Source organism: Mus pahari, chromosome 23 (assembly GCF_900095145.1).
Source record: "Mus pahari chromosome 23, PAHARI_EIJ_v1.1, whole genome shotgun sequence".
Classification (NCBI taxonomy): Eukaryota; Metazoa; Chordata; class Mammalia; order Rodentia; family Muridae; genus Mus; species Mus pahari.
The window spans coordinates 14,939,210-14,964,327 of record NC_034612.1 but is presented as its reverse complement, the minus strand read 5'-3'; the positions used below and the strand labels follow the sequence as shown (position 1 = coordinate 14,964,327).

General features: G+C 52.7%; 2 protein-coding genes across 2 annotated transcripts in view; one reads left to right on the top strand and one right to left on the bottom strand.

Annotated features, from left to right (window-relative positions):
• The window catches only part of Ccdc92 (coiled-coil domain containing 92), a 27,355-nt gene extending 23,253 nt beyond the window's left edge, over nt 1-4,102 (top strand). Inside the window, exons 3-4 of the mRNA XM_021186901.1 lie at nt 151-192; nt 2,806-4,102. Coding sequence (XP_021042560.1) covers nt 151-192; nt 2,806-3,578 — 815 coding nt within the window. The 3' untranslated portion in view covers nt 3,579-4,102. The remainder of the gene's footprint in view (nt 1-150; nt 193-2,805) is intronic.
• Nucleotides 4,103-4,967: 865 nt separating this feature from the next.
• Dnah10 (dynein axonemal heavy chain 10) overlaps nt 4,968-25,118 on the bottom strand; it is a 354,208-nt gene continuing 334,057 nt past the window's right edge. Inside the window, exons 59-79 of the mRNA XM_021187038.1 lie at nt 24,386-24,522; nt 22,802-23,019; nt 22,445-22,666; nt 22,099-22,246; nt 20,760-21,039; nt 20,103-20,332; nt 18,491-18,764; nt 16,895-16,999; nt 16,370-16,524; nt 15,051-15,205; nt 12,553-12,736; nt 11,298-11,498; nt 10,870-11,079; nt 10,645-10,740; nt 9,828-9,999; nt 9,428-9,559; nt 9,039-9,250; nt 8,775-8,942; nt 6,996-7,176; nt 5,538-5,683; nt 4,968-5,114 (exon numbers count right to left, since the gene is read on the bottom strand). Coding sequence (XP_021042697.1) covers nt 4,968-5,114; nt 5,538-5,683; nt 6,996-7,176; nt 8,775-8,942; nt 9,039-9,250; nt 9,428-9,559; nt 9,828-9,999; nt 10,645-10,740; nt 10,870-11,079; nt 11,298-11,498; nt 12,553-12,736; nt 15,051-15,205; nt 16,370-16,524; nt 16,895-16,999; nt 18,491-18,764; nt 20,103-20,332; nt 20,760-21,039; nt 22,099-22,246; nt 22,445-22,666; nt 22,802-23,019; nt 24,386-24,522 — 3,773 coding nt within the window. The remainder of the gene's footprint in view (nt 5,115-5,537; nt 5,684-6,995; nt 7,177-8,774; nt 8,943-9,038; nt 9,251-9,427; nt 9,560-9,827; nt 10,000-10,644; nt 10,741-10,869; nt 11,080-11,297; nt 11,499-12,552; nt 12,737-15,050; nt 15,206-16,369; nt 16,525-16,894; nt 17,000-18,490; nt 18,765-20,102; nt 20,333-20,759; nt 21,040-22,098; nt 22,247-22,444; nt 22,667-22,801; nt 23,020-24,385; nt 24,523-25,118) is intronic.

Here is a 25,118-nt window from a genome sequence, read left to right as displayed (position 1 = left end):
CTGCGCCACCACCGCCCGGCTCTGCCTGGTGTTTCTTACACTGATCCCTGGAGCTGCCAGGGTCAAACTCACTCACTGGGATTTGGTGCTTGTTTTCAGAACTGACGGGAAGTGCACCTTGATAATCAATGTGTCATGTTTCCTTTGTAGATCTAACATATGAGCTGACACTCAAAAGTTTCGAACTGACAGGTAAGAACTCTCCCCAGATGTGGTTGCATCTTGTTTTCTTTGTAATCTATTCCCACTTGTCCCCTCTGCAATGTCAGGTTGCCCTGAGCAAAGACATGGGAGTTTAGAGTCCAAAGTCACCCGTAGGCTGGAGTGATAAGTGGCTTTTTCACTTCCCATTAATATATATGCCTGGAATGCCTGTTACATTTTTCCAGAATTTTCTAACTTTTCTACCATGAATGCATATCCTTCCATAATCCAGAAATAAACTTCAATGTAACTCGAGCCAGAAAGGAAAAAAGTGAGAACTAGGCAGAAGGCCCCTCCAACATAGGGAGGGCAGTGGCCCTCGTTCATGGCCCAGAGCACATCAGGACTGCAATCTACATACACTTCCTAGTGAGACCCATCAAGGGGCCAGAGCAGTAGCAGCCAGAAAACTGGGAGCTCTGAGCCTGTGAGAATAGCCTAGTCCTTAGGACAGGACTGGGTCTGAGGATATAGAACATGTGTCTGGGGGAGACCTTTCCCCTAACTAAGCTTTACCAGGGCAGGGTGCTTGGTGAGAGTCCAGTCTTTGTCGAAGCCTCAGGTCACTCCCCTAAGCCACTGTGCATGTTACTCTGGCCCATTTCCTGGGCACCCCTGCCATGGTTTTGTCTGAATGGTGCACAGGGCCCTTGGAGCAGGAGCCTGCCCATAAAAGTCTCTCCAGAGCAAAGACACCCAAGTCCTCTGCCAGGAACTCGGGTCTATACCATCCCCACCCACCCACCCCCACGCTGCACACACACACACACACACACACACACACACACACACACACACACACAATGACATAGGCCTTGGGGAGGAGCTGCCCATACTGTAGGAGCCAGAGCCTCACACCACCTCCTTTTGCCGTGACTAGTCTGCACCAGTTCTCAAGCCTATGTCCCAAGCCCCCCTCACCACCCTTTTAGGGCACACTCAGTAGCATATGGCTTTTGTCGAAGGTGAATAAGGTACTATCTCAGCAGAGTGAGCTGTTTGAAAAGCCTCCAGGTGGGTTTTATGGGAACATCCACTTCCCTGGGGTGAAGCTATTGCTCAGTTCAGTGCTGTGAAACACAAGCTCAGAAGGCAGGTTAGAAAGAATCCTGATTCTCTCCCCTGAAGGCCGTGATGCCTGAAGTTCGAAGAGGCCTGGAGTCTACACACCTGAGTACCCAGGGACACACAGGCTCAAGCAGTCCTGCTCCATAGTGAAGAGCAGTTGGTGTACACTTCTCATGGACTAGACAAGGAAAATCAGAAGTTTCTAGAGAAGATGTGTGTAGAGGACCAGGGGTACCAGAGCCTCCCAGTAGTACCTGCCAGGTCTGTGCTGAGACTGTACCTGAGCACAGACGGCAGGGTAGCTAGGTCATTTTCAGGGAAGGACAATGTTTGCCCAAGCCTCTTAGGGATGGGAGGCCACAAGAGCACCTTCCTAAGGAGCCCTGGATTTCATGTTCTTCTGGGACTAGGGCTGTGCATCTCTGATAATGTCTGTAATGGCTCTGTACCTGTGACTGTCAAGGATTGTGTCCTTCACCAGCACCAAGGAGCTTTACCTATCAGGTCTGTCATCCCCTCTTAGTACTCTCTGGGAACACAGAGTGATTGTGTCTGGCTGGGATGCAGTCAAAGGCCTGAGATTTTAGACCTGCCATGCTTGTAGGTAGGGCTGTGCGGGGTTCCACACTGTACTTCAGAATCTAGTCTGTAGAGGTTTTGATGTTTTGTTTTTTCTAAAAGCACAAGACTCATACAAGATAATACTGCATCATTTCTAGTGCTACCATTTGCTGATGCAGTCTCTCTTCACACACACGCACACGCGCACGTGCGCGCGCATATGTCTCTGTTTACCTGTAGAGAGCTTACACTTGCCCATGGGCATCTAGTAGTTCAGAGTCTACCTGAGGCTGCTGGCATAGGTAGGTGGAATGCCAAGACAGGTTTGGGGAGCCCCGAGACTCGAGTGGCGCAGTATGCACTCAGCACCCACAGGCACTGAAGGGCTATCTGCAGATGGTGGATGCAGATCTGGAGCTGAATCAACCCAGAAGAAACAAGGAGGGTCAGGGATCATGTGGGTACAGAAGGCGTGGAACAGATGGACTGTCAGACTGGCAGGTTGTTAGGCCAAGGGAGGAAAGGGAAGCAGGGCCCGGGAGGTGGTCGTACCCAGTGGATGTGGGGCCAGACAGGTCAGAGAGGTAAGGCTGCCAGCGAGGGAGCGCAGAGGAAAGTTCTCGTGCGGGGCAACTGGGAGAATAAAGGCGGTAGAAGAGCAGGGTCCAGGGCTGAGGGACATGTCTGATGCCCTTCACTTGTAGAGCTGGCACTCCAGAGACGCTGACTCCAGCTGACGCTCACGCTGTTTTAACCTCAGCACCTTCAGATTCTGGAGACGTTCTTTTACGCAGTAAGCCAGGGAACCAAGAGCTGGGAGGGGCCTCAGAGACCCCCTGATCCACCTTTAGTGGGAGCAGGGCCTGCAGGCCATCCTGCACCCTGCCTACCATAGGGCTTCTCGTCAGGGCCATGAGCATCTATCTCCTCCCTCAGCTAGACTCTGACCTGGCGCCTGATTTGTTCCTGCAGGAGACGGCTCTTCCAGAACGACGGAGCTGAAGAGGCGCTGTGAGGAGCTGGAAGCCCAGCTGAAGGCCAAAGAGGAGGAAAACCGCAAGCTGCTGCAAGAACTGGAACAGAAGAACGCCGCCATCGCTGTGCTGGAGAACACGGTCCGTGAGAGGGAGAAGAAGTACCTGGAGGAGCTGAAGGTGAAGAGCCACAAGCTGAGCATGCTGTCGGGCGAGCTGGAGCAGCGCGCCAGCACCGTGGCCTACCTCACCTCGCAGCTACATGCAGCCAAGAAGAAGTTGCTGAGCTCAAGTGGCACCTCGGATGCCAGCCCCGCCGGCAGTCCCGCACTGGCCAGCTACAAGCCCACACCCCCTAAGGACAAGCTGCCTGAGACACCCCGCCGCCGCATGAAGAAGAGCCTGTCAGCCCCACTGCACCCTGAGTTTGAGGAGGTCTACAGATTTGGAGCCGAGAGCCGCAAACTCCTCCTTCGGGAGCCTGTGGATGCCATGCCCGACCCCACCCCATTCCTGCTGGCCCGGGAGTCTGCTGAGGTCCAGCTCAAGGAGCGGCCTCTCGTCATCCCTCCCATTGCCTCAGATCGTAGCGCCACTGGGCAGCACAGCCCAGCCCGAGACAAGCCACATAAGACGCATGTTGGGGTGGCTCACCGCATTCATCATGCCACTCCATCACAGGCCCAGCCTGAGGGAGAGATGAGGGCCGTGGACCAGGTGAATGCAAGCAAGGTGGTGCGGAAGCACTCAGGGACAGACCGAACTGTGTGAAGCCTGCGGCCTGCCACCGCAGTCATCCACACACTGTGAGCGCCACAGGGAACCTCGCCCACACCTTCCTTGCCTACCCATGCCAAATGTCTCCTCCTGTTGAAGCCTGGCTCCTGGCTTTATAGTGACACAATGCTACAATGGTGTCCCCGCTGAAGATATTACTGGCACTGTGGCCAACGCCTGCATGCCAATAGCTTGCTTCCAGCCCCACGCCATGAGATCTCGGCGCACTCCTAGATACAGCCATGGCTGAATCACTATGCCACACAGAACCAGAATCGCCTGAAGTCAAAGCAGATAAGGAGCTATCCCTCCGCAGATCCAGGGCAGCCTATGAGAGCAGCAGCCTCGGCTCCATCCTGGAGACTCCTGCCGTGCACAGTCCCAAGCAGCTGTGGCTCATGATCTTAGCAAGATGACCTCAACCCTATGTCGCCCCAACCTGATTGTGTGTTCATAATTTTTTTGTTAGTTTCACCCAAATGTTCAGGATCCAACAAATGTTATTTTCTAAACCCGCCCTCCTTTTCCTCCGCGTCTTTTTGAAGCACCAAGGGACTGTGGAGGAGGTGGTCGGGGAGGACGAAGCAGGTGGGGTGGGAGGACTTGCTGCCCAGAGCTCTTGCCGAAATTGTTAATGCTCCTGCGTTTCTGGCAGAAGCTGCATTCTGTCCTGCCCAGGCTCCGCACTGCCTTCCTGTCTGGACGCAGCCAGTGGCCATTTGTCCTGAAGCCACACAGAAAAGAGGTCTCGAGCTCGGGCAGGAACCCGAGGCTTGAGCCTTCTGTGCTCTTGCCAGAAGGAGGCATGTGCCGGAGCAGCCGGAGGTGGAACCCCACTCCAGTGGCTTAGCAGGAAGGAAGAGAATGAATGCACTTGCCTTAAAACTCGCTCTGGCGTGTGCTCTGTCCAGAGTTCTCTATACAAGAAGCTTGGGAAGCTGCAGCCAATCCCAGCACCCACATGGTGGCTCACAATTAGCTGTAACTCCAGGGACCACCTTACACGTGGTGCACGTATATTCAGGCAGGCTCTCACACATACACAGAAATAAAATCTTAAAAAAAATAAAACCTAGATGTGGTGGTTCAGGTTTGTGACCCCAGTGTTGGGGAGGTAGAGATGGGGACTCTGGCAAGTCAGAAAACTTGAGGATCATGAAACTTGCTCACAAACCCACTGCAAAAGTAGGTTCATTTAATGAAAAAATACATTTAGTTGGCTGATTTCAAATGCAAGGAAAATCAGCATCAAACACCTTTTACGACCACCCTACCCGGCCCTGAGGGAAGCCCCCTGAAATACAGTCTCCCATTCTTAGGAAGTACCAGCACCTCTGGCCTGCCACAGGCTATAACCCCATCCAAGTCTTCCACGTGCTGGGGTTAATCTGAGTTCAGGGTGAGGCACACCCCCTGGAGCACCCAGTGTGAGATGTGTTTTGCCGTGAAGAGGTCAGCTTCGAACACTAAGCCGATCCCCATGGCATTTCTCCTCATGGAGGTGGTGTAGACAGGGGTCCGGAAGGTGTTCTGCAAGGGAGAGGCTGGTGACAGACCTATGGGATTGGAGGCTCCTGGCTAGAAGGGGCTTAGCCTGAGCGCTCTTTATATGCAGCAGCCTTGGCCTGGCATGGGAGTACCGTGGGCGCTGGGCAAGTCCACAGACAGCTAGCTCATCAGAGATGGACCCTGGCCAGGCAAAGCCAAAGGCACCTGCTATCCACACTAAATGAAGCCCCTTTCTAACTCAGTGTGTCCAGAAATTTCCTTTCCCTGGGTCTCTACCACAGGCTCTGAGCTTGGACTTGTCCCTGCGGATGATGGGTACCCACAGGCATGCATACCAGAGTTCTCCCCTGAACTGGTCTCCATAGCTTAACCATGCCTCCAGGATCTCCCCAGGTTCCCCCGAGAGGAGGGACGGCACCATGGGGCCAGGGAGGAGACTGTCACCTGTAGCTTCAGGCGGTGACCTTCAATGGGGATGATCTTGAGGATGGGCAGGTCCACAACCAGCACCTTGGGCTTGCTCTTGACGAGACACCCTCTCTCTATGTCCCAGTCGGCACCTTCCAGGTAGAGCCCAGAAACAAAGCACCCTAGGTGGGGGAAGAGGATGGATCTGTGTCCCGCTGCATGCCTGCTCCTCTGGGGGTACCCTGAGGACAAGTGCGAAGGCCACTGATGGGGCCCTCCCACCCCAGAATTCAACCTTGCCCCGCTTCCCAAGTAAAAGGATAGCCAGACAGGAGACAAAAGGCTCCAGGGAAGTGGGTCTGCATGGACACCTCTTGTCCTGGACGCACGCATGGCTCAGGACAAGCACACAGCATCCTCTGAGCCAAAGGCAAGTCCAGGAGGAGTATGAGCTCCTGCATGCAGAAACCCCTATGCCAAGAGCACCAGCACTTCCCGGTGGGCGAGTGGTTAGGACTGAGTGCTCTCACCAAAGGCAAAAGCTATCACCCACCTGCCCTGGGCCACGATGGCATCTGGATGCTCACAGTAGGACCTACCTGAGGATCCCTGAGACCCCCCCCCACATAACCCACTCTTAAGCAGCCACCAAGGAGCTTCTGTTCTCTGCACTCCTGTGGGCCCTAGCCAGGGAAACTGAGGTTTCTACCAGGACATGCATAGTCGGTGCTGCCGGAGGGGCACACAAAACTTAAAGCAGACCTTCTTAAAACAGTATGAGTTTTGTTTTTCATGATTTTTTTCCAATTATTCACTTTACATCCTGATCGTAGTCCCCCCCCCCCTTCCAGTACTACCTTTACAAATCCCTCCCCTTTACCCAGTCTCCTTGGGAGAGCCAGAGGGGTCAGCTAACCTGGGCCCATGGGAGCTCAGAGACTGAACCACCAACCAAAGAGTATGCAGGGGTTAGACCTAGGCCCACCACACACTGGTAGATGTTCAGTTTGGTGTTTGCAGTTGTCTCTCACCTTTGCCTACAGTTGGATCCCTCTCCCCTAGCTGGACTGCCTGGTTTGGCCCTCAGTGGGAGAGGATGTACTTAGATTTTTAAATAGACTGTGCAGCTCTCAAATGGGAACTCTGTAATGGATAGTGTCCTGTCACAATGTCAAAAGGTTGGGTGTGCCTGACAGGGTCCAGGCCAGCCAGCCTATGTGCTCTCTGGCTCTCACACTTCTGCCCCTCAGGGATTACAGGGAAGCCATTGGTGATCTCTTTGAAAACTCACTTGACCCAGGAACCCACTTGCCGCAGACTACCCCATGTCTCTGCTAGTCTCCAGTGAGAAACTCTCTGAGATGCCACAGAAAAAAAGCACTGTGGGCCACAGCCCTGCTTAAGCAAGGCCTCATCCACATGGCACTTGGATTTGGGCATGATTCTGGGAGGGAAGACCCAGGTAGAGAGCAAGATAGACAACATTTACCATACCTTGCCCCGCACGCTCGTTTACTTCATCGGCATCCTGGAACTTGGTCACTTGTGTAAATAAGGTGGACCGGTCCAGCGGCCAGCCATTCCTCCGGCATGTGGCCTGTACCAGGGCTGTGAGGTAGGACTCTGGGATGTGCAGCCCTGAGAGCCACATCACACTGGGCTCACTCTCCGTGACCTGGAAAGTAAGCAAGGTGTGGGAGCTTGGGCTGATTCAAAGCTGATTTTCCACGGTGACAACTGCTGGTATTGGGTCAGTTCGCTTCCCCCTGGGGAAACAGCTGACCACCAAACTCTAGGTGGACCAACAATTTAGGAAGATACCAAGCTCATTAAAGTATTTGCCATACAAGTGTGGGGACCTGAATTTGCTCCTCAGAACCCCCACTGAAAACATCAGGTGTGGTGGCGTATCCTTGTAACCCCAGTGCCGAGGCAGCAGAGACAGATCCTTGGTGTACCCTGACCAGCCAGCAAAGGCAGTGAACCCCAGGTCCTAATGAGAAACTCAGTCTCAACAAACAGAGTCATGGCTTCATGAGGAATGACACTCGGGGTTCATGTATGACTTCTATACACATGTGCACATACCTGCATGCGCTCAGATATACATACGCCCATAAAAGTTACCAGATCAAACCTCCCACGGTTTTCTCAAGTGGAGAATTACAAAGCCCGGAAGCCACCAAAGACAAGACTGGACTGCACACAAATGTAAAGCCCTTCTATTGAGACGCGCACACACATACACACACACACACACCATCCAAGTAAATGGCCCCCAGCAGGGAAGAGTCTATATCACCAAGGGCTCCTTTCTTTCATACACTGAGAGCTCTTAAAAACCAGTGAAAAGGGCTGGGGAGATGGCTCAGTGGATAAAGCCACACACACACACCTGAGGACCTGGGTCTGGATCCCTAGAAACTATGTAACGTTGCGTGTGCTAGCATCCATCTGTAAACCTAGGGCCCTCTACAGTGAGATGGGAGACAGACAGGAGGATGGCCAAATCAGGCAGAAGGCAATGACTGATTGTCAAAAGTTGTCCTCTGACCTCCATATATGAACACACACACACACACACGCCATATATTCTTTAAAAATCAATGTAAAAAAGATGGAGTCTTTCACCAAAAGGAAAACAGACATGAATGACGGCTCACAGAAAATTCAAAATGCCTTTAAGCATATGAAACACCCTCCACTTCACCTTCATTAAAGAAACGCAGGGCAAAACCAATTAGATGTTCCATTAGCAAGTAGAGACCCAAACTCAAAGACCACAAAGATCTGAAGAAGAGAACAGGGTGATCCTGGAGTATTACAGCTTCGACTTCCCAGAATACTCACTCAGCTCACACCTGCAACCCCAACACTTGGGAGGCTGAGGCAGGAGGACTGTCACCAGTTCAAGACCAGCCTGGGCTATAGAGTTAGAGGCTATCTCACAGTTAATAAGTAAATCAAGTGCACGTGTGCTCTAGGCATACACACAGACTGCATTCAAGGACAGTGACAACGGTGCTCTTTGGGGCACACAGTTACATAGTCACCCTGAAAAAGAATAAGCTAGAACAAATGCCAAGACATACCTGGAAGAAATCATCACAGGAGCATAGCAAGCCATGAGTCCCAAAGGCAGAGCAGCACAGTCTGGCCCTGTGGCCACTGAGGCTATCCCCCAGCACACCCAATACACACTCACAGGCCAACCCGGGGAAAACGGGTGCAGGTAGGTGTCCAGAGACAAACCCACAGTGGCCCCGCACTTACCCACAGTGTGTACTGGCTGAACCGCCGCAGGAAGTAGACCATCCAGTTTCCGAGGGTCTTCAGGGTGTCAGGGGCAAGCTTCCTCCAGATGTGAGGGATGTGGCCAAGGAAGAGAGACCTGGCTACATCATCTAACTCATTGCTCATTCCGACTTCCCCAGCCAAGGCCTGGGGGGGCAGGATGGAGACTACTCAGCAGGCCTGTGGAGGGCTAGGAACCCCCTTCTCCTCGAGGTAGTGCCAAGTCCATGGGCCCATGCTCACCCTCTGGAGCTCAGCCAGAGACCTGGTCATACGAATGACAAGCTTGTTGAAGCGCCCCAGCTCCTGCAGCAGTACCACCGAGGTGGGGGTGATGCTCAAGCCCAGGTGCTTCCGAACCTGGTCCAGGTCAAAGATCTTGGGCATCTTGTTCTCAATGTCTTTGGCCACCTGGCCAATGTAGTCGTCACGGCTGATGCCGCTGCTGGACTCCCCTGGAAGGATGGCATTTTAAGGGACTTCAAGGCAGGATGCCGAGAAGATGGGACTTCGGAAGCCTCTTCATTCTTGGAAAAGCTACCTCCATCCACCAGGAGCACCCTCTGCCCCCCCCCCAGGCAAGCTAACGAGCCTCCAAGCAAGCTAACGAGCTCCCTAGCGGCTATACCTACCTGTCTGTGGCTGCAGCTCCAGCAGATGACCCCACATGTCGCGAGCTGCCTGTGTGTAATAGCCAATCTCAGCATTGGAATGGAGACCGAACACTTCCGGTGTGTTGGCAAGTGGGAGGGCCTCAATGGCTTCTAGGATTAAAGAGAAAGAGCAGGTTGCACGTGCTCCTGCTACCTGCCAGTCCCCAGTCTCCTACCCATGCATATGGCACAGTGAGCTTCCAAGGGTCGCCTGCCCTTCCCCAGGTGAAGGAACAGCTCTGAAGTGAGGCAGAGCCCAAGGGACAGCCTCACGTGACCAGCCTATGAGTCCCATCAGCAGGAGAGGGTGGCTAAGAACCGAAGCGGATACAAATCTATCATCTTTCAAAGACCTTCCCTTCGCCCTGGGACGGCTCACCGACAAATTTATCCTTCACATCACCCACGGGAATTTTATAGTCCACATCCTTGTTCCGGAAGAAGTGGAACGGTTGAAAAGTATCGAAGATGAAGTCTCCCAGATACTCATCCATGTACGTGGTGAGGATGCGCCGGTCGAAGCTGTCGATAGCTCGGCCTCCATACATGACCTGAGGGTGGACTGGGTGAGCGCCAGCTGGACCCACAACCCGACGTGAACGTACAGCTCCGGCCCCCACCACCGCCCAGCTCCAACCTGTCCACTCAAAGAACCTTCTGGGCCAGAGAGGTAAGAAATGGGTTTGTCTATAGAATCATGCTGTGGTCGGAGACTCCTTGAGAACAGAACCAAAGCAAGAAACTGCCCAAAGCCACGCCCCCATCCCAAAGCCACGCACCCACCCCCACCCTCCTGAATGGATGAGACATGGGCAAGAACCAAGACACCAGCTGTCAGTCCTTATACGTTTGTTTCAGAACTCTCCGGTCTAGCAGCTTTCCCAGAAGTTCTGCAAGAGTCACGATACCCAAGCCCCAAGACGACCCTAAAGCTCCCTGGATGTACTCAGTGCATTGGCACGCTGGGAACTGCCCAGAGAAGAATAGCCAGACTCCCGGGGCTCTAGATTTACACAAGTGATCTCCCTGGGAATAGTTTGTCTCAGAAAAACAGGAGACAAACATATTTTTTTTCAGTGATCTTAGGGTGGTAACAGGTAGGCGGGGGCAGGAGCCAGGACTGTCCCAAGAGCTCAGAGGATGGGTATCTCGGTCCCAGACCCCCCAGCCCTCGAGAGGCACCCAGCCACTATTACCTCTCCAATAAGGTACTTGAGGCTGCCCCAGGGGATGCGAGGGTCACGCTGCTGGAAGGCTTTCGTTAGGTACGTGTTTAGGATTTCCATACAGACCTTGGGGAGGAGGAACACCTGTGGTTAACAGCCATCCGCAGCCTGAACCTTGGTAGTAGTGGACTCAGAAGACAGGTACAGAAGCCAGCCAGCTCGGGGTGCACCGGCTGGACAAGTCGCCATGCTCACCTGGAAGTCAGATTCATTAAAGTCGTAGTACACGTTCCAGCCGATCTTGCCAAACTTCCGCCTCTCCTGGACCACAGCGTGGAAGAAGGCCAACACGTAGACCAGGGGCTTGAAGGCGGTATGCGGACACTGCTCCAGCATGTCATTGGAGATCTTGAAATAGGTTGCTCTCATGTTCAGTTTGAGCCCGTTAGGTGGCTCCGTGACCACCTGCAGGAGGGCGGAAGACAGACTCGATGCGGGCAACCCTTGGCTGTCTCCTGCTCCCAAAGAATGTCTCTAGCTGGGACGGGAGACCTAGACAACAGACACACCCAAGTCCCAAAGCCACGTGGGTACACAGAGCATCCCCCTTCACCCTAGGGCTCTTTGCAGCAGTGACCAGGAGCGGGGCTGTAGCCTATCTGTGTCAATGCCCCAAGGCAGACCTTTAAGGACTTCTGCAGGATTCCAATGGGGAAGCCCTTGGTGGGGTCTGTGGTGAGCCACAGGCGGAAGTCAGGGTGTGGCTTGGTGATCCTCTCCAGGGACTTCTCCAGGTCCTTCAGCCACTTGACCAGGAGGTGGCAGTTCTGTAGCATCAGCCACTGTCCCCGGGCCACTGCGGTCTCCAGCAGCTGCAGAGCCACCTGCAGGAGGAGGGTGGTGTGGGATGTCGGGGAGGGGCAGACTAGTGTTCCCAGCCAGGCCAACTCCAGGCTTCAAGGCAGCCAGAGGCAGCCAGGGATCCCAGAACTAAGGTGGCCGGAGTTAAGGTAGAAGCCATCCTGAGACAACCTTACTAGCACCTGTGACCTCAGGGCCAGCCATGGCTTAGACGATGAGCCTCTTGCCTCCCCGGCCTTCATGTGACATCCTTTCTCAGACAGTCACACTTGAGCAGGCCTGCCTGCAAGAGTCTCCCCCCCCCCTCCAGGGAGCAGAAGTGGCCCGTAGACTTCAGACCCAAAGGGCCTGCTGGACAAAGGTAGCCCAGGCTCCCACAGAGACAGTAGCTTCTCCTTCAGCGCTCTCTCTCAGTCGCCAGAGGCTTTAACTAAGCAAAGCCTGGGTGGCGCTCGTGTGGAAACGCCTTCCTCCGGTTCTGAGGTTGGAAAGAGAGAGCTCTGTCTGTGGTCCCCTGCCCACGCTGTCCTGTCCTGTGCTCTGGTGGAAGCGTTTGCTAGAGCTTCACAGACACATCACGACGAAGTCAGGACTGGCTGTCTGCTCCCTCTGACCTTCGGTTTTGCCTGGTGCCGTGCCCTGTCACAGTGAGCTGGCAGATGGCACGGAATGGGACAGAGGGCCTCCGAAGCGCCTCCATGAAATGCCCATGTTTGGTCTCACTAATGGGTCCCTGAACCACACACCAGGAGCCTAAGACCCCTGACCTGCATGGGGCTGTGGTGACAGTGCAGTGGTCACAAGGAGACCACAATCAATCGACTATCACCGACGTCACACTGTCTGAGCCAAGCTTTCGACCCACCCGGGTCAGCTCTCTCCTGGACCCGGCTCGCATCAAACCCAAGCTTTCGACCCACCCAGGGCAGCTCTCTCCTGGACCCGGCTCACATCGAACTCAAGCTTTTAACCCACCCGGGCAGCTCTCTCCTGGACCCGGCTCACATCGAACTCAAGCTTTTAACCCACCCGGGCAGCTCTTTCCTGGACCTGGCGCGCATTGAACCCACCAGCTACCTTTTCTTGGCCTTGACCCATGGCAAGAAACTTGAGGCGCGTGCCCCCGAAGCCACTCCGTTCAGCCAGCTTCATGAGGTCACTGGCGGGGTCAGAGCCAGGGCTCAGGATGAACACGATGGGCGAATTGGGGGTGCTCTGCTCAAAAATGGCCTCGAAGCTGATCATCGGGGGCTGCACGTACCTGGTGAAAGGAAGAAGGTGAACCCATCTGCGGGACGATGCCTGGGTCCCTCCATCCCCTCACCCTACCCCTCAGCATCCAGAAAGTGACCATGACTCTCACGTAGCTCTTCAGACATTTGTGCTGGCTTTCTGAGAATCCTGGTACACACAGAGATCTGATGATGACCTCCTCGGTGGCAGGGACCTCTCTGGCTCCCTCTAACCTCATGTGATTCCCCACATAATACTGGTTTCAGCAGGTTGGTACTGAGCTGGGCGCTTTGCCCTACCCTCCATGTCCACAGGTCTTGAGCACTTAACCCGGAAATCACACATCAACAGCTCCGTGGGCATGTCCCACACTGCCCCTTTCTTTAGGGCTTTTAATAGATTCAATTATAATTTAGATACAGTTTGTCCCCTAGACACACACGTGGACCCCCAACATGATACCTCATGGTATCAAGAGGTGGTAGGTTTGCCTGCTGGAAGGAAGTCACCAAGTGAACTTCTCACAGGTCTGGGGGTCCTTTGCATGCGATCGGGTAATTATAAAGTAAGGCTCCTCACGTGAGTGGCCTCTTCTGCATGTAGATCTATCACTTCCTGCCAGCCTGTGATACAGCCAGCCTGTGACTCTGGCCACCAGAATTGTGAGCCAAATCAACACCTTTTCTTTCTGCATCACCTGGCACCCGGCATTTGATTGGAGGGATCTAAAACAGACTAAGATGGCCACCGATGCGTAAGGAGATTTCACATTTAAATAGATCAGATTTTCTGTGTTGCTCGCCTACTGCCAAGAGAACCTTCAGTATGGGTAGAGGAATAAATCACCAGGAGTCGGTTTAATACTGGGTCCATTTAGCAGAGTAATCGCACCCCGTACAGACAGGTCTGTCTATCCGCAAGTTCTGGCACGGAGGTGGGCACAGAGCCCCACCCCTACTCCCCAGGAGTGACTGGCAATGGAAGAGAATCAGTTCTCTTCCAAGGCCACAGGTGTGTGGTATGGCCACAGTGGAAGGCCACATGGCCAAGATGATGCATGGGAAGCAAAAATGGAACGCAGAGGGTCTTTTTAAAAAAAAAAAATGACAACACAAAGACGTGTGGGTGTGGAGGGGATGGATATGGGAAGAGAGGTGCACATGGTCAAATGCATTGCACCTAATTATCAAAGAACTAATAAAAATTAAGAAAAGATAACTTTCCACGAGTAATGATCTATTTGAAAGGAATTTACATCTGGAGTCTTTTGTATTTCATTTTTTCAAATCTGCTTTTGAGTTTCTTCCAAGGAGATAGGGGAGCAGGTTGCTCAGGGACCCCATTGCCACCCACTATCAGCTGGCCGTAGCTCAGGGCAGCTGCCCCAGGGACAGGACCGTAAGTCTTCAGTTGCCACTGTGGCCCTCCCGGCCCCTGTTCCTCATCTCCCTGACAGCTTGCTGACGATGGAGATGTGAGTTTAGGATGTTCGTTCTGTTGGGCTCAGGACAAGAGCCATGCCATCCCATGTGGCAGCCACCAGGCGCTCTGAGTTTTCGAGCCCTGGGCCTCTCGCTGCTCCCTCCTGAGATGTGTTGTGAGCACAAATTCACCTCAAGCTTTGGAAGACTGAACAAGAGGCTGTAACATAGCTTACAGCAGACTGAACACAAGGCTGTAACATAGCTTATAGAGGTTTCTATACTATTTACAAGAAATGGCAGTGTGTCTAATAAAATATGTTACTTAGAATTAAAGGGGCCCGGAAGATGGCCCAGTTGGTAAAGTGTTTGCCTCATGCACATGAGGACCCGAGTTCATAATGAGCTGGGTGTGCATATTTGGAATCCCAAATGTGCTGAGGAGGCAGAGACAGCCTGGGCTAATCATTGGTCCTAATATGAGACCTTGTCTTAAGACACAAAGTGGGCCAGGCAGTGGTGGCACAGGCCTTTAATCCCAGCACTTGGGAGGCAGAAGCAGGTGGATTTCTGAGTTTGAGACCAGCCTGGTCTACAGAGTGAGTTCCAGGACAGCCAGGGCTACACAGAGAAACCCTGTCTCGAAAAAACAAAACAAAACAAAAAAGAAAGTCCTGAGGAATGACACCCCAGGTTGAGCTCTCATACATCCAACATGTGCCCACACACATGTACCTGTGCTCTCACACATGCACAAATTAATAATTTAAAATAGTAGAAAACTTTTAAGTTTTCCTTTCTGCTAGAGTGTGGCCCTCCATGTTTGTTTGGGGTATTGCATCTTCACAAAGGAGGTCAGACCAGGCCCCTTAGATCAGGCTAGCCCTGATCCTGTGAGTCCTGGAGAGGGGCAGCACTCACTTTTCCCCCATGGTGAGGGTCACATAGTCAGTCACAGCCCGGTACACCCGGTCTACTCGGAAGCAGCGTAAAATCAGCAGTTTCTGGAAAGCAGTGATGTTATCGTCGTAGCCCAGGGGGAACGGGAACTGCTCTAGCGAATCCTGGTCGTACCACTGCGAGAAGCAAAGAGGACTGACTGTGGCCTCAGCTCAGAAACCACGCCCGCTACCGTTTGCATGAGAAGGTGCCAAGTGCCACCGAAGAGAGAGAGGAAGATCTGAACTTTTGATCTCAGTGCTGACACCAAAACCTGTGAGCTGAAAAAACCAGAAGAGCTAAGGAGCAATCACCGTGGAGTTCAGAGGACACGGCATCCAGGAGGTGCCCAGTAAGTAGTTCTTGGAAGGATGGATGGACAGGGGGATGTGTGATGGAGAGAAGGATGGACAGATGAACAGCTGTATGGATGGTTATATGTATGTATGGATGTATGGATGGATGGTTGGTTGGCTGATTGTATAAATGAGTGGATATATAGATAAACGGATGGATGAATGGATGGATGGATGGATGGATGGACGAACAGATGGATGGATGAACATATAGATGGATGGACGGACAGATGGACAGATGGATGGATGGACAGACAGATGAATGGATGGACAGACAGATGAATGGATGGACAGATGAATGGATGGACAGATGAATGGATGGACAGACGGATAAGTTGATAAGTAGATGGATAGTTGTATAAATGGATAGGTAGATGAACAAATAGATGGACAGGCAAATGTGTGACAGAGAGATGGACAAACAGATAGGTGGACAGATGAACAGTTGTATGGATGGATGTATAATGCATATATGGATGGATGGGTGGATGGATGGAGGGATAGGTGGACAGATAAACAGTTGGATTGGTGATGGACAGACTAGTATATAGATGAGTGAATGAACTGATGGATCGTAGACAAATGGATGAGTGGATGGATAGACAGATGGATAGATGGATGGGTGGACGGATGGATGGACGGATGGGTGGATGGATGAATGGATGATGAATGGATGGACAGATCCACAGATGAATGAACAGATGGTTGGGGAAGCAGAGAGATTAAGGATGGTAGAGAGATGAATGGATAGTTGACGTGTAGGTGGGCCAAGGGGTGACTGGTTCTACACAGTTAGTGGGGATTGGATGAAGGAAAAGTATATCCGGAGACTTAAGGGCACGGGCCATGTGGAGTGTGGAAGCATTTTCCTGGCAAGGGGAGGCTGTGGGCTCAGTGTACATATGGGGATAGCAGCTATGTTGGGGAGAACACATACACACTTACCTCTTGCCACGTGGGGAGATGATGTTCAATATCAAGAGGAAGGTTCCCAAAGATGTTGGAAAACTTTTCTGACAGGAGAATGATGTCTTCCCAGCCCTGGTCCGACAGCCAAGCACATGGTTTCTTCCACTTGCTCTTCTCCAGAGAAATGTTCCCTGATCACAATGAGAAGACGGAGCCAGCCCGGTTACGGGCTCTCCATGCCCAGCGCGCAGACCATGCACACAGAGCACGTCCATGCCTCTTGCTCTGAGGAGAGACCCCTTTGCCAAGGAATAAGGAGGCATGGGCTTGTGTCTCCAGTAAACCCAGCTTGGCAGCTTAGCCAGGCCTCCAGTCTCAACACAGCTCCCTGCAAAGGTGCCTGAGTCAACCAGGAAGTGTTTCTGAGGCAGGGGGAGGTTGTTAGATAACCTGTAGTTCTTGGAAGGGGATTTTGCTACTGGTAACATTTATGGTGAATGGACACGCATGTCTCGGGTGCCCATGGATAGGATGAGGGTGAAAACCAGCAAGCCCATATACCTTTTAGGAAGAAGTCTAGCTCGTCCTGGGGGACCCTCCCCTCTGCCTGCTCTATCTTGATGGTCATGTTGAAGGAGAAGAGGAGCTTATGCTTCTCAAACAGCCCTGCGGAGAGACGGAGACAGAGACCGTGTTTTGGAACCGAGGCTCTCACACACTGCATGCTCAAGTCCAAGGAAAATGAAGCGAAAGCCCACAGCGCTAAGCGGCTGCACTTAAGGCTTTTATGCACCCGATGGCCATGGCTGTCCAGGTGCCAAAGGGCAGCCTGTAGTGACGGACACCTGTGTGCACCTGGTGCAGTGACAGCAACAGGAACCACATGTTTCATAAGTGTGTGGGGGGGTGCAATCAGAACCGAGTTGCTGGGGTAGAGATGTGGAGTTTCCAGAGCACGGAAGTGACTGCTGTGCCGTTGTTTCAAAAAGCACATGACCCGTGACCCACGGAAGCAGCTCCAGCTGCAATGGCTACAGGTGAGTCCAATCCAGGGCGGGGTGGGGGGGGTGCTGACAGCACAGACAAAGCCAGAGCAGGTACTGGCCAGATGGTGATCATATTCCATGGGGTTTAGAATGGTCCAGAATAAAAAAAATGTTCTTAACAAACAGTGCATTTGGAGAGTAGAAAATAGTGCAGCCATTGGAAACCAGTTGGGTAGTCCCTCCAGAAGTTAAGGCCCTGGCATGTGGCCCAGAAATGCTACTCTGGGGAAGGTACGGATCCAATATCAAAAGCAAAAGCAAATGTTCAGGTCCAGAAGGAGTTCCATGGAAGAACACTCGCCTAGCATGCACGAGGCTGAGAGTTCCAACTCCGGTACATGCATGCACACATGAACACATGCATGTACACAGAGAGAGAGACAGAGACAGAGACAGAGACAGACAGTGAGCTAGCAGTGGCAAATATTGATAGCTGCACTGCACTAGCCAAAAAGCCAAAGAGCAGAAACCACCCAAATGTCCTCCATCTGAGAGAGAAACAGAGCGTGAGGCACTATCTAGTCAGTCCTGAACCAGCCGAATCCTGACGCTACAGCGCAAGCCTCCATGTTCCGAAGCATTAAATGAAGAGGCTAGCGATGAGACTCACAGATTCTGGGACTCCCTTGACAGGAAGTGCCCAGAACAGATGTATCCTCATTCAAGCAGCTCTGCAGAGGCTTCCAGGGTGGGGAAGGAAGGAAGGAAGAGGTTGAGAAACTGCGATGGACCAGGCTAAGCCCAACGGGGATTCCTAGATTTAGGGGCTCTGGGAACTCTACTGAGACTGGAGTGGGGTATCTTGGGAGGTGGGATTGGGGGCCGGTGAATCTCATCTCACTAAAGATGTAGTTTAAAAGTTGGTGCTCCCGTTGGGTGTGGTGGCGCACGCCTTTAATCCCAGCACTCAGGAGGCAGAGGCAGGTGGATTTTTGAGTTTGAGGCCAGCCTGGTCTACAAAGTGAGTTCCAGGACAGCCAGGGCTATACAGAGAAACCCTGTCTCCAAAAACAAAAAAAAAGTTGGTGCTCCCGACCCCCCTTTGTAACATGAGCGGCCAGCACAAGGCCAGCCAAGTTTCTGTGTTCCAAGTCCGACTTCCTCCCCTCACCGGTGCAGCCGTAGTTGTAGATGTTGAAGGTCAACGTGTCCATGATGTTTCTCAGACGCTTCAGAAGGATGGAGTCGGGTAGTGACTTCTTCAGCGACAGCCCGAAGACCTCCAGGAAGGCGATGAGGGAGTACTGGTACATGGAGTTGACAAGCGCCATCTCCGACAGCACAAAGAACAGAATGGCGCCCCGTCTCGCAGCCGGCCGGTAGCCATCCCGCAGCCTGTCAATGTCCAGGGCTGTCTTCTCCGCCAGCTTCAGCTTCTCTGAAACCTGCAGGAGGGCCTCAGTTACCATGGAAACAGGGAGACGAGGACAGCCTAGACAGCCTGGGGTAGTGGGGGCCGAACTGTGGGGCATAAAACAGACCATGACATGCTCCCTGGAGTCACCAGACCCTGGAGGGAGCTTGAACTTGAGGGGACATCAGGCCATGTCCTTTCATGCAAACACTGGAAGAAGATGGAGTCAACCCAACATAGCCCAGCGCAGAGATAGAGAGCTACGTGATCTATATGATATTTTTGGGTTCTGGATCCAGCCTTACCTGAAGCCACATCCGTATGTCACCACCTTTTGAACTAACTTCCCTTTTTATTTAAAGTAGGTGTGGCTGGGCTTTTTCATTCTCAGTTTGAGAAGGTTGCTGGCTACACAGGAGTGCCTTCCCCTTTATATAAGCACAGTCCCATATAGGTGCCCCCCCCCTTTTTTTTCAAGACAGGTTTTCTCTGTGTAGCCCTGGCTGTCCTGGAACTCACTCTGTAGACCAGGCTGACCCCGAACTCATAAATCCACCTGCCTCTGCCTCCCAAGTGCTGAGATTAAAGGCCTGCACCACCACTGCCTGCTCACCCCCACCATTTTTTTTTTTTTTTTTTAGATTTCTTTTACTGTTTTGGATAGCCCTGGGGCTACTTGTAATTTAATGCTAATTCTGTTCTCCTGGGAGAGGTTGTGAACAAGGAATGAAGTCAGCACTCAGGTGATTTCCTGTAAACCTTCTTCACACCTTAATTTGTAAAATAAAAATAAAGGCTACAGACAGTGGAGCTGAAAGGTGGGAGAGAGGAGGAGGTGGTGTGGGAGAGAAAGAGGATGGTGAAAGGAAAGGGGAGCAGAAACATGTGGCCTGAGAAACCACAAATTCTAAGGGGCCGAATAGTCAGGGAAGAAGGGAGTGTAGCTCTAGATCTGCCCAATCTAGGCGCACAGCTTGCATTCATATTAATTGAGTTGTGTTTTCATTGCTGGGGGCATATTTGGGTTGGAGACTGACTGCACCATTCATGTGTATAAGTATTTTGCCTGGATGCATCTACATACACCACGTGCATGCCTGATGCCTTTGGGGGCCAGTAGGAGGTATTGGAGTCCCTGGAGCTGGAATTACAGGGCATCGAGAGCTGCGATGTAAGTGCTGGGAACCCAACTCAGGTCCTCTGGAAGAATAGCTAGTGCTGTTCGTCTGTCCCTCCAGCCCCAAGGTGGCCTTTCTTTGTGTCAGGTGAGAGAAAAGGCGACTCGAAGCTCCTGTCCGAGGCTGCTCCCCCAGCTGTTAAGACTCGGGGGTGTCAGAGCCCCTCCCGCCTGCACGGAGGAGGTGCCCACCTCTGTGGCTTTGGACTTGGTCTCTTCCAGGGTCTGCACCAGCTCCACGTTGTCCAGCATGTTGCCCGTGGACGTGGCCAGCTCGCGCAGGAGCGAGTCCTCCAGGTCCTTGAGCAGGTTCTTGTTCTCGCTGGTCTCCTGGATGAGGTGCTCTCTCTGCTCCTCCAGCTCGCGCCTCTCGTAGGCCACCAGCACACTCAGCAGCTGGTCCTCCAGGCCCTTCAGAGTGACTGAAAGGGCAGAGAGCCCTCACTTGCTCGCCCTGGAGTCCAGGCGAGGCATTACCCAGACACCTGCAGCTTGCTGCTCTCCAAAGTCCCCCAATCCCTACACATTAAGGACCAAACAGCAAAAGCAGCTCCCACAGGCCAGCGGGCGGTGGTGGCGCACGCCTTTAACTCCAGCACTTGGGAGGAGGCAGAGGCAGGCGGATTTCTGAGACCAAGGCCAGCCTGGTCTACAGAGTGAGTTCCAGGACAGCCAGGGCTATACAGAGAAACCCTGTCTCAAACAAACAAACAAACAAACCCAACAAAAGCAAAAAACAAAAAACCAAAAAAACCCAGGTTCCACGGACCGCCAGGGATCAAGAAGCCCACGAAGCCTCGCTTTCAAGGTGGACTCCTGGAGTTTGCAGCCAGATCTGTCCCTTCTCACCAGTATAGTTGATGACCATGGCCTTCCCAAACACCGATGGGGAGTATCTAGGATTGGCCAGCTTGGTGTTGAGGTACAGCCGGAAGTTGGAGTCATAGTCGACCTCCTTGTCCCCCAGAATGATGAACTGGCGGCCTTGGGAGGTCTTGATGTTCTTCTCCAGGACGCTGTCAATCACAGGGTCGATGTACTCATCCACGTCATGGAACAGGAAGGGGGTCCCGTACTTTATGGACATCTCGAGCTGCTTCAGGAAGTCGGGGTCATTGAAGGAAGCAACCTGCGGGCGAGAGGCAGGAGATGGGGTGTGCCAGGTCAAGTGGGAAGCAAGCACAGGACAAAACTGGAGACCACTAATTTGTTAGCTCAGCAAAAGCTGGAGTCCCAACCATCCCACTCCTGGCGCATGCCCTGGAGGACCATGAATGTGGACACAGACCGGGGCTGGTGAGGTGGCTCAGTGGGTAAAGGCCATGCAAGCCTGAGTTCGGTCCCTAGAACTCACATGGTAGATGGAGAGAATCAGCTCCGCAAAGCTCCCCTCTGACTACACATGTGTGACCCTCCCCCACCCCCAACAACAAACATGCACGAGAAAGAAGTGTGTGTATACAGATGTTCACAGCAGCACCATAAAGTGGAAACAACCCTGCTCGTCAACTGAGGGCAGAGCAACAAAATGTGGTATGTCCATACAAAGGAATACTATACAGCTGTAAAGAGGATAAAGAGGTTGGGACAAAAGTACCTACACCTGCTACGACACACCGTTGAACCCCCTACAACACAAAAGAAGCCAATCACAAACGATTAACTACTAAATGCTTCTATCCATAGGAGATATCCAGAGTGAGATATCCAGAGTAGGCAAAGCCATGGAGACAGAAACTGTATTAGCAGTTGCCAGTGGCTGGGCAGCAACAACTAAGGTTCTGCCTTAGTGGTTGAACCATCATTGTTTTTGGTTGGGGTGGGGATGGGGGTAATAAGAATATTCTAAACTGACTCTGTTAACTGTTATAGGATTCTGCACATACTCTTTAAAAGCCACAGAAGTATCTGCTTTGAGTGAGCGTGAGACTTGCTAAGTGGGTCACATCTAAATAAAGCTGCCACTTTATAGCCTCCCTCCTCCACCAGTTCCTTTCCCCCACCCAGACACACACAGTGGAGGAGCATCCTGGACCACTGAGCAGAAAGAAATAAAGACAGAAGGTATGGTCTTTGTCCAAAAGGATGCTCTCATCCTGAGCCCCTAAGCAGAGGAAGGGGCTGCTCGGTCCTTGGGTGGGGTTCAGGATGGAGCATAGGGCAGGGGCTCTAGGCAGAGGGGCCCCACCCGTAGGTTGTTCTTCTCCTCTTTTCTTTTGATCCAGTTGAGGGCCTGCTGCTGGGGGTCGATGCAGAGCGGGAAGCGACTGGCCCGGGTTGTAAGGATGCCATTCTGAACCGAGAGCTCATCGGGGGGAAGACCCTGGGAGCCCCACCTGCGAGGGACAACCACAAGCAGATGAACTTATTACCCCATCAAGCTGTGTGTCCAACGCTGCAGGTCACAGGGTCAGCCTTCTAGAACAATGTGTGACCTTGACTCAGGTGTGCCTTCCCAGTCCTGTAGCCCACTCCGGCTCCCAGGGGATGCTCACACAGGAATTCTCCCCCCCCCCCCCGGCTAAGCATGGTACCTGCTGATCTCAACATCATCTGTGAGGAGGTTCTCCAGTCGGAAAGGCTGGCTCAGGGGGATGTCACGATCCAAGATGTCGTTCTGCCACACCTGGTTGACCATCTCATCACGAAACTCCCAGGTGAAGGCGCCCTCGTAGCTCAAGAAGGCCGCACAGAGCAAGCAGTCGCCTAGCAGCTTCACCCGCCGGTGCATTAGCTCATCCAGGTCGTTCAGCCACCTGCATGGGACAGAGAGGCCACCGTGAGCAGCTCCCTTCTGGCCATGACCAACCGGAACCTGCGTCGGACGCCTTTAACGCTTTGGAGCATGCGTAGATGACAGCTCCCCTCGTTAAGCGGGTGATGCCCCTCACCTGACGTTTTCTGAGCCCAGCCCAGAGATGAGCTTGTCCGCCGCGATCAGCCGCCTCTCCATGATCTCTGCCTCCTCCTGCAGCTTCTGCTTCTCTAGGATGGCGGCCTCATACTTGGCCCCCAAAGCCTCCAGTTCCTTCTGGATTGCTGCCAGCTCATTCTGGATCCTCTCTAGCTCTCGTTTGGTTAGGAAGAAATTTCGCTCCAGCCTGGCCACCTGTGTGAAGATGGTGAGCAGGTGGCCCGCCATCTCCACCTCCATCCGGGGTTCCCAACCCTCCTCAGGCTGGGACCCTTTCATACAGTTCCCCAGGTTATGGTAACCCCCAACCGTATAACTGTAATTTTGCTTCTGTTAGGAATCGCAATGTAAATAAATATCTGATATGCAGGATACCTGATACGTGACCTCTGTGAAAGGGTCATTTGACCCCTAAAGGAGTCTTGAGAACTGTTGACCTACATGAAGACAGTGAAGGGTCTCATTCCCAAGGGTGTTCGTACTGTGTCTCCATACACAATGGGGTCACCACCAAGACACATGGTCTGTGTGTGTGTGTGTGTGTGTGTGTGTGTGTGTGTGTAACATTATGTGCAGGTAAATGCTTCACTGTACACACACACACACACACACACAGAGGCCAGAAGTGGACATTGAATATCCTTTTCTGTCACCCTCTGCCCTGTTTCCCCAGGACTGTCTCTCTCAATTTGATCCCGAGTCCACTGTTTTCCTGATAGTCTGGAGGCCAGCAACTCTGATGATCCTTCCGTCTCTGCCCTCCACCAGTGCTTGTGTGCATGCATGCATGCATGCGCATGCGCGTGCGCATGTTGGGGGGCTTACAGGATTACATGGCTAACCTAACCTCTCACATGGGGGCTGGGGATCTGAACCCAGGCCCTTATGCTCACTCAGCAGGGACCCTTGCCACTGAACTGTTTCCTCCCTGCATCATGTGGCTTCTCTTCTGAGCCACTTGTGGCTGTAAGAGCTCAGCCTCATGTTAGAAAACAAAACAAAACAAAACAAAACACCAAAACGCTGCCCATAAGATAGCAGGCATCTCGGGTTGTGTGTCCTGAAGTCACACAGAGGTAGCTTAGTGGGTTTTAGTCAAACATTTAAGAGAATTTATTCCAGACAATCCCAGTTCTAATGGGAATCTGGGAGAATGTTAGAATCACACCTTCAAAATGATTTCAGCCCAGTTGTTGCCTATGGGGCTGACCCCGCCTACAAAGGGACATGTGACAATGGCTGGACATACTCCTGAGTGGAGACAATAGGCATCTAGTAGACAGAGACAGGGATGTGGACAAATATCCTAAAACTCACTGGATGTCCCCGGTGGCAGGGAGAAACCAGCCCTGCAGCCAACAGTGGCGAGGCTAAGGAGCCACCTCAGGTTGGCGCGTGGCTGTGGCCATCTTTATTTTACACTGTGCACACAGGCCTCAGCCCCGCCTGTCTGCATGCTGTGTGAGAGACACCAGTGGCCAGGTTCATGAGTGGCCAGGATTTTCCAGCAACATTAAGGACACTTGAGCTCTGACCCCAGGGCAGTGAGGCCTTCGCTCACCTTTTCTCTTTTGGGCTTGATCTCCCGAAACACATCACAGTAGCCCATGACGGCCTCCACGAACTTCAGCATGCCCAGCCCCGCCTTGCTCACAGCCTCCATCTCTTCGATTGTGGTGTTCAGGGTCTTTAGGAGGCCTGGAGGGCAGACGCAGTGACGTCAAGCTCCCTCCCGGGGTGGATAAAACTAGAGACACTCTATGCTGCCTGTGGCCAGAGGGAACATCACAAGTGCCCCGTTCCTCGAGGGTCAGCAGTGCGGAGTTGAAGGTGACCCTCTCGTGACCCAGAGGCCCCACCGGATACCCTCCAGACTCTGGGGACAGGCTCAGACAAGCAGCCAGGTGGATTCAAAGAGATGGTGGGTCGTAGGTCACTTCCACCATCACCCCAGCAATGTCCAGGTATAGGCGAACATGGTATTTCGCAGGTTCGTTCCTGCCTGTGTTTTACTTACGAGTGTGAGAGGCTTTCTGCTTTCTTTACACAAATTATTCTCCCTGTCTTTCGTGTGTGTGTGTGTGTGTGTGTGTGTGTGTGTGTGTGTGCATGCCATGGTACACTCATCAAAAACTGAGGTCAGATGACAACTTTGTGAATGTCAGTTCTCTATTTGTACTTGGTTTCTGTGGATCTAATTCAGGTCACCAGGTACTATGAACACACAACTTTACCTGCTAAGTCATCTCGCCAAACACCCCCCTCATCTCCTCCTCTCCTCCCCTCCCCTCCCC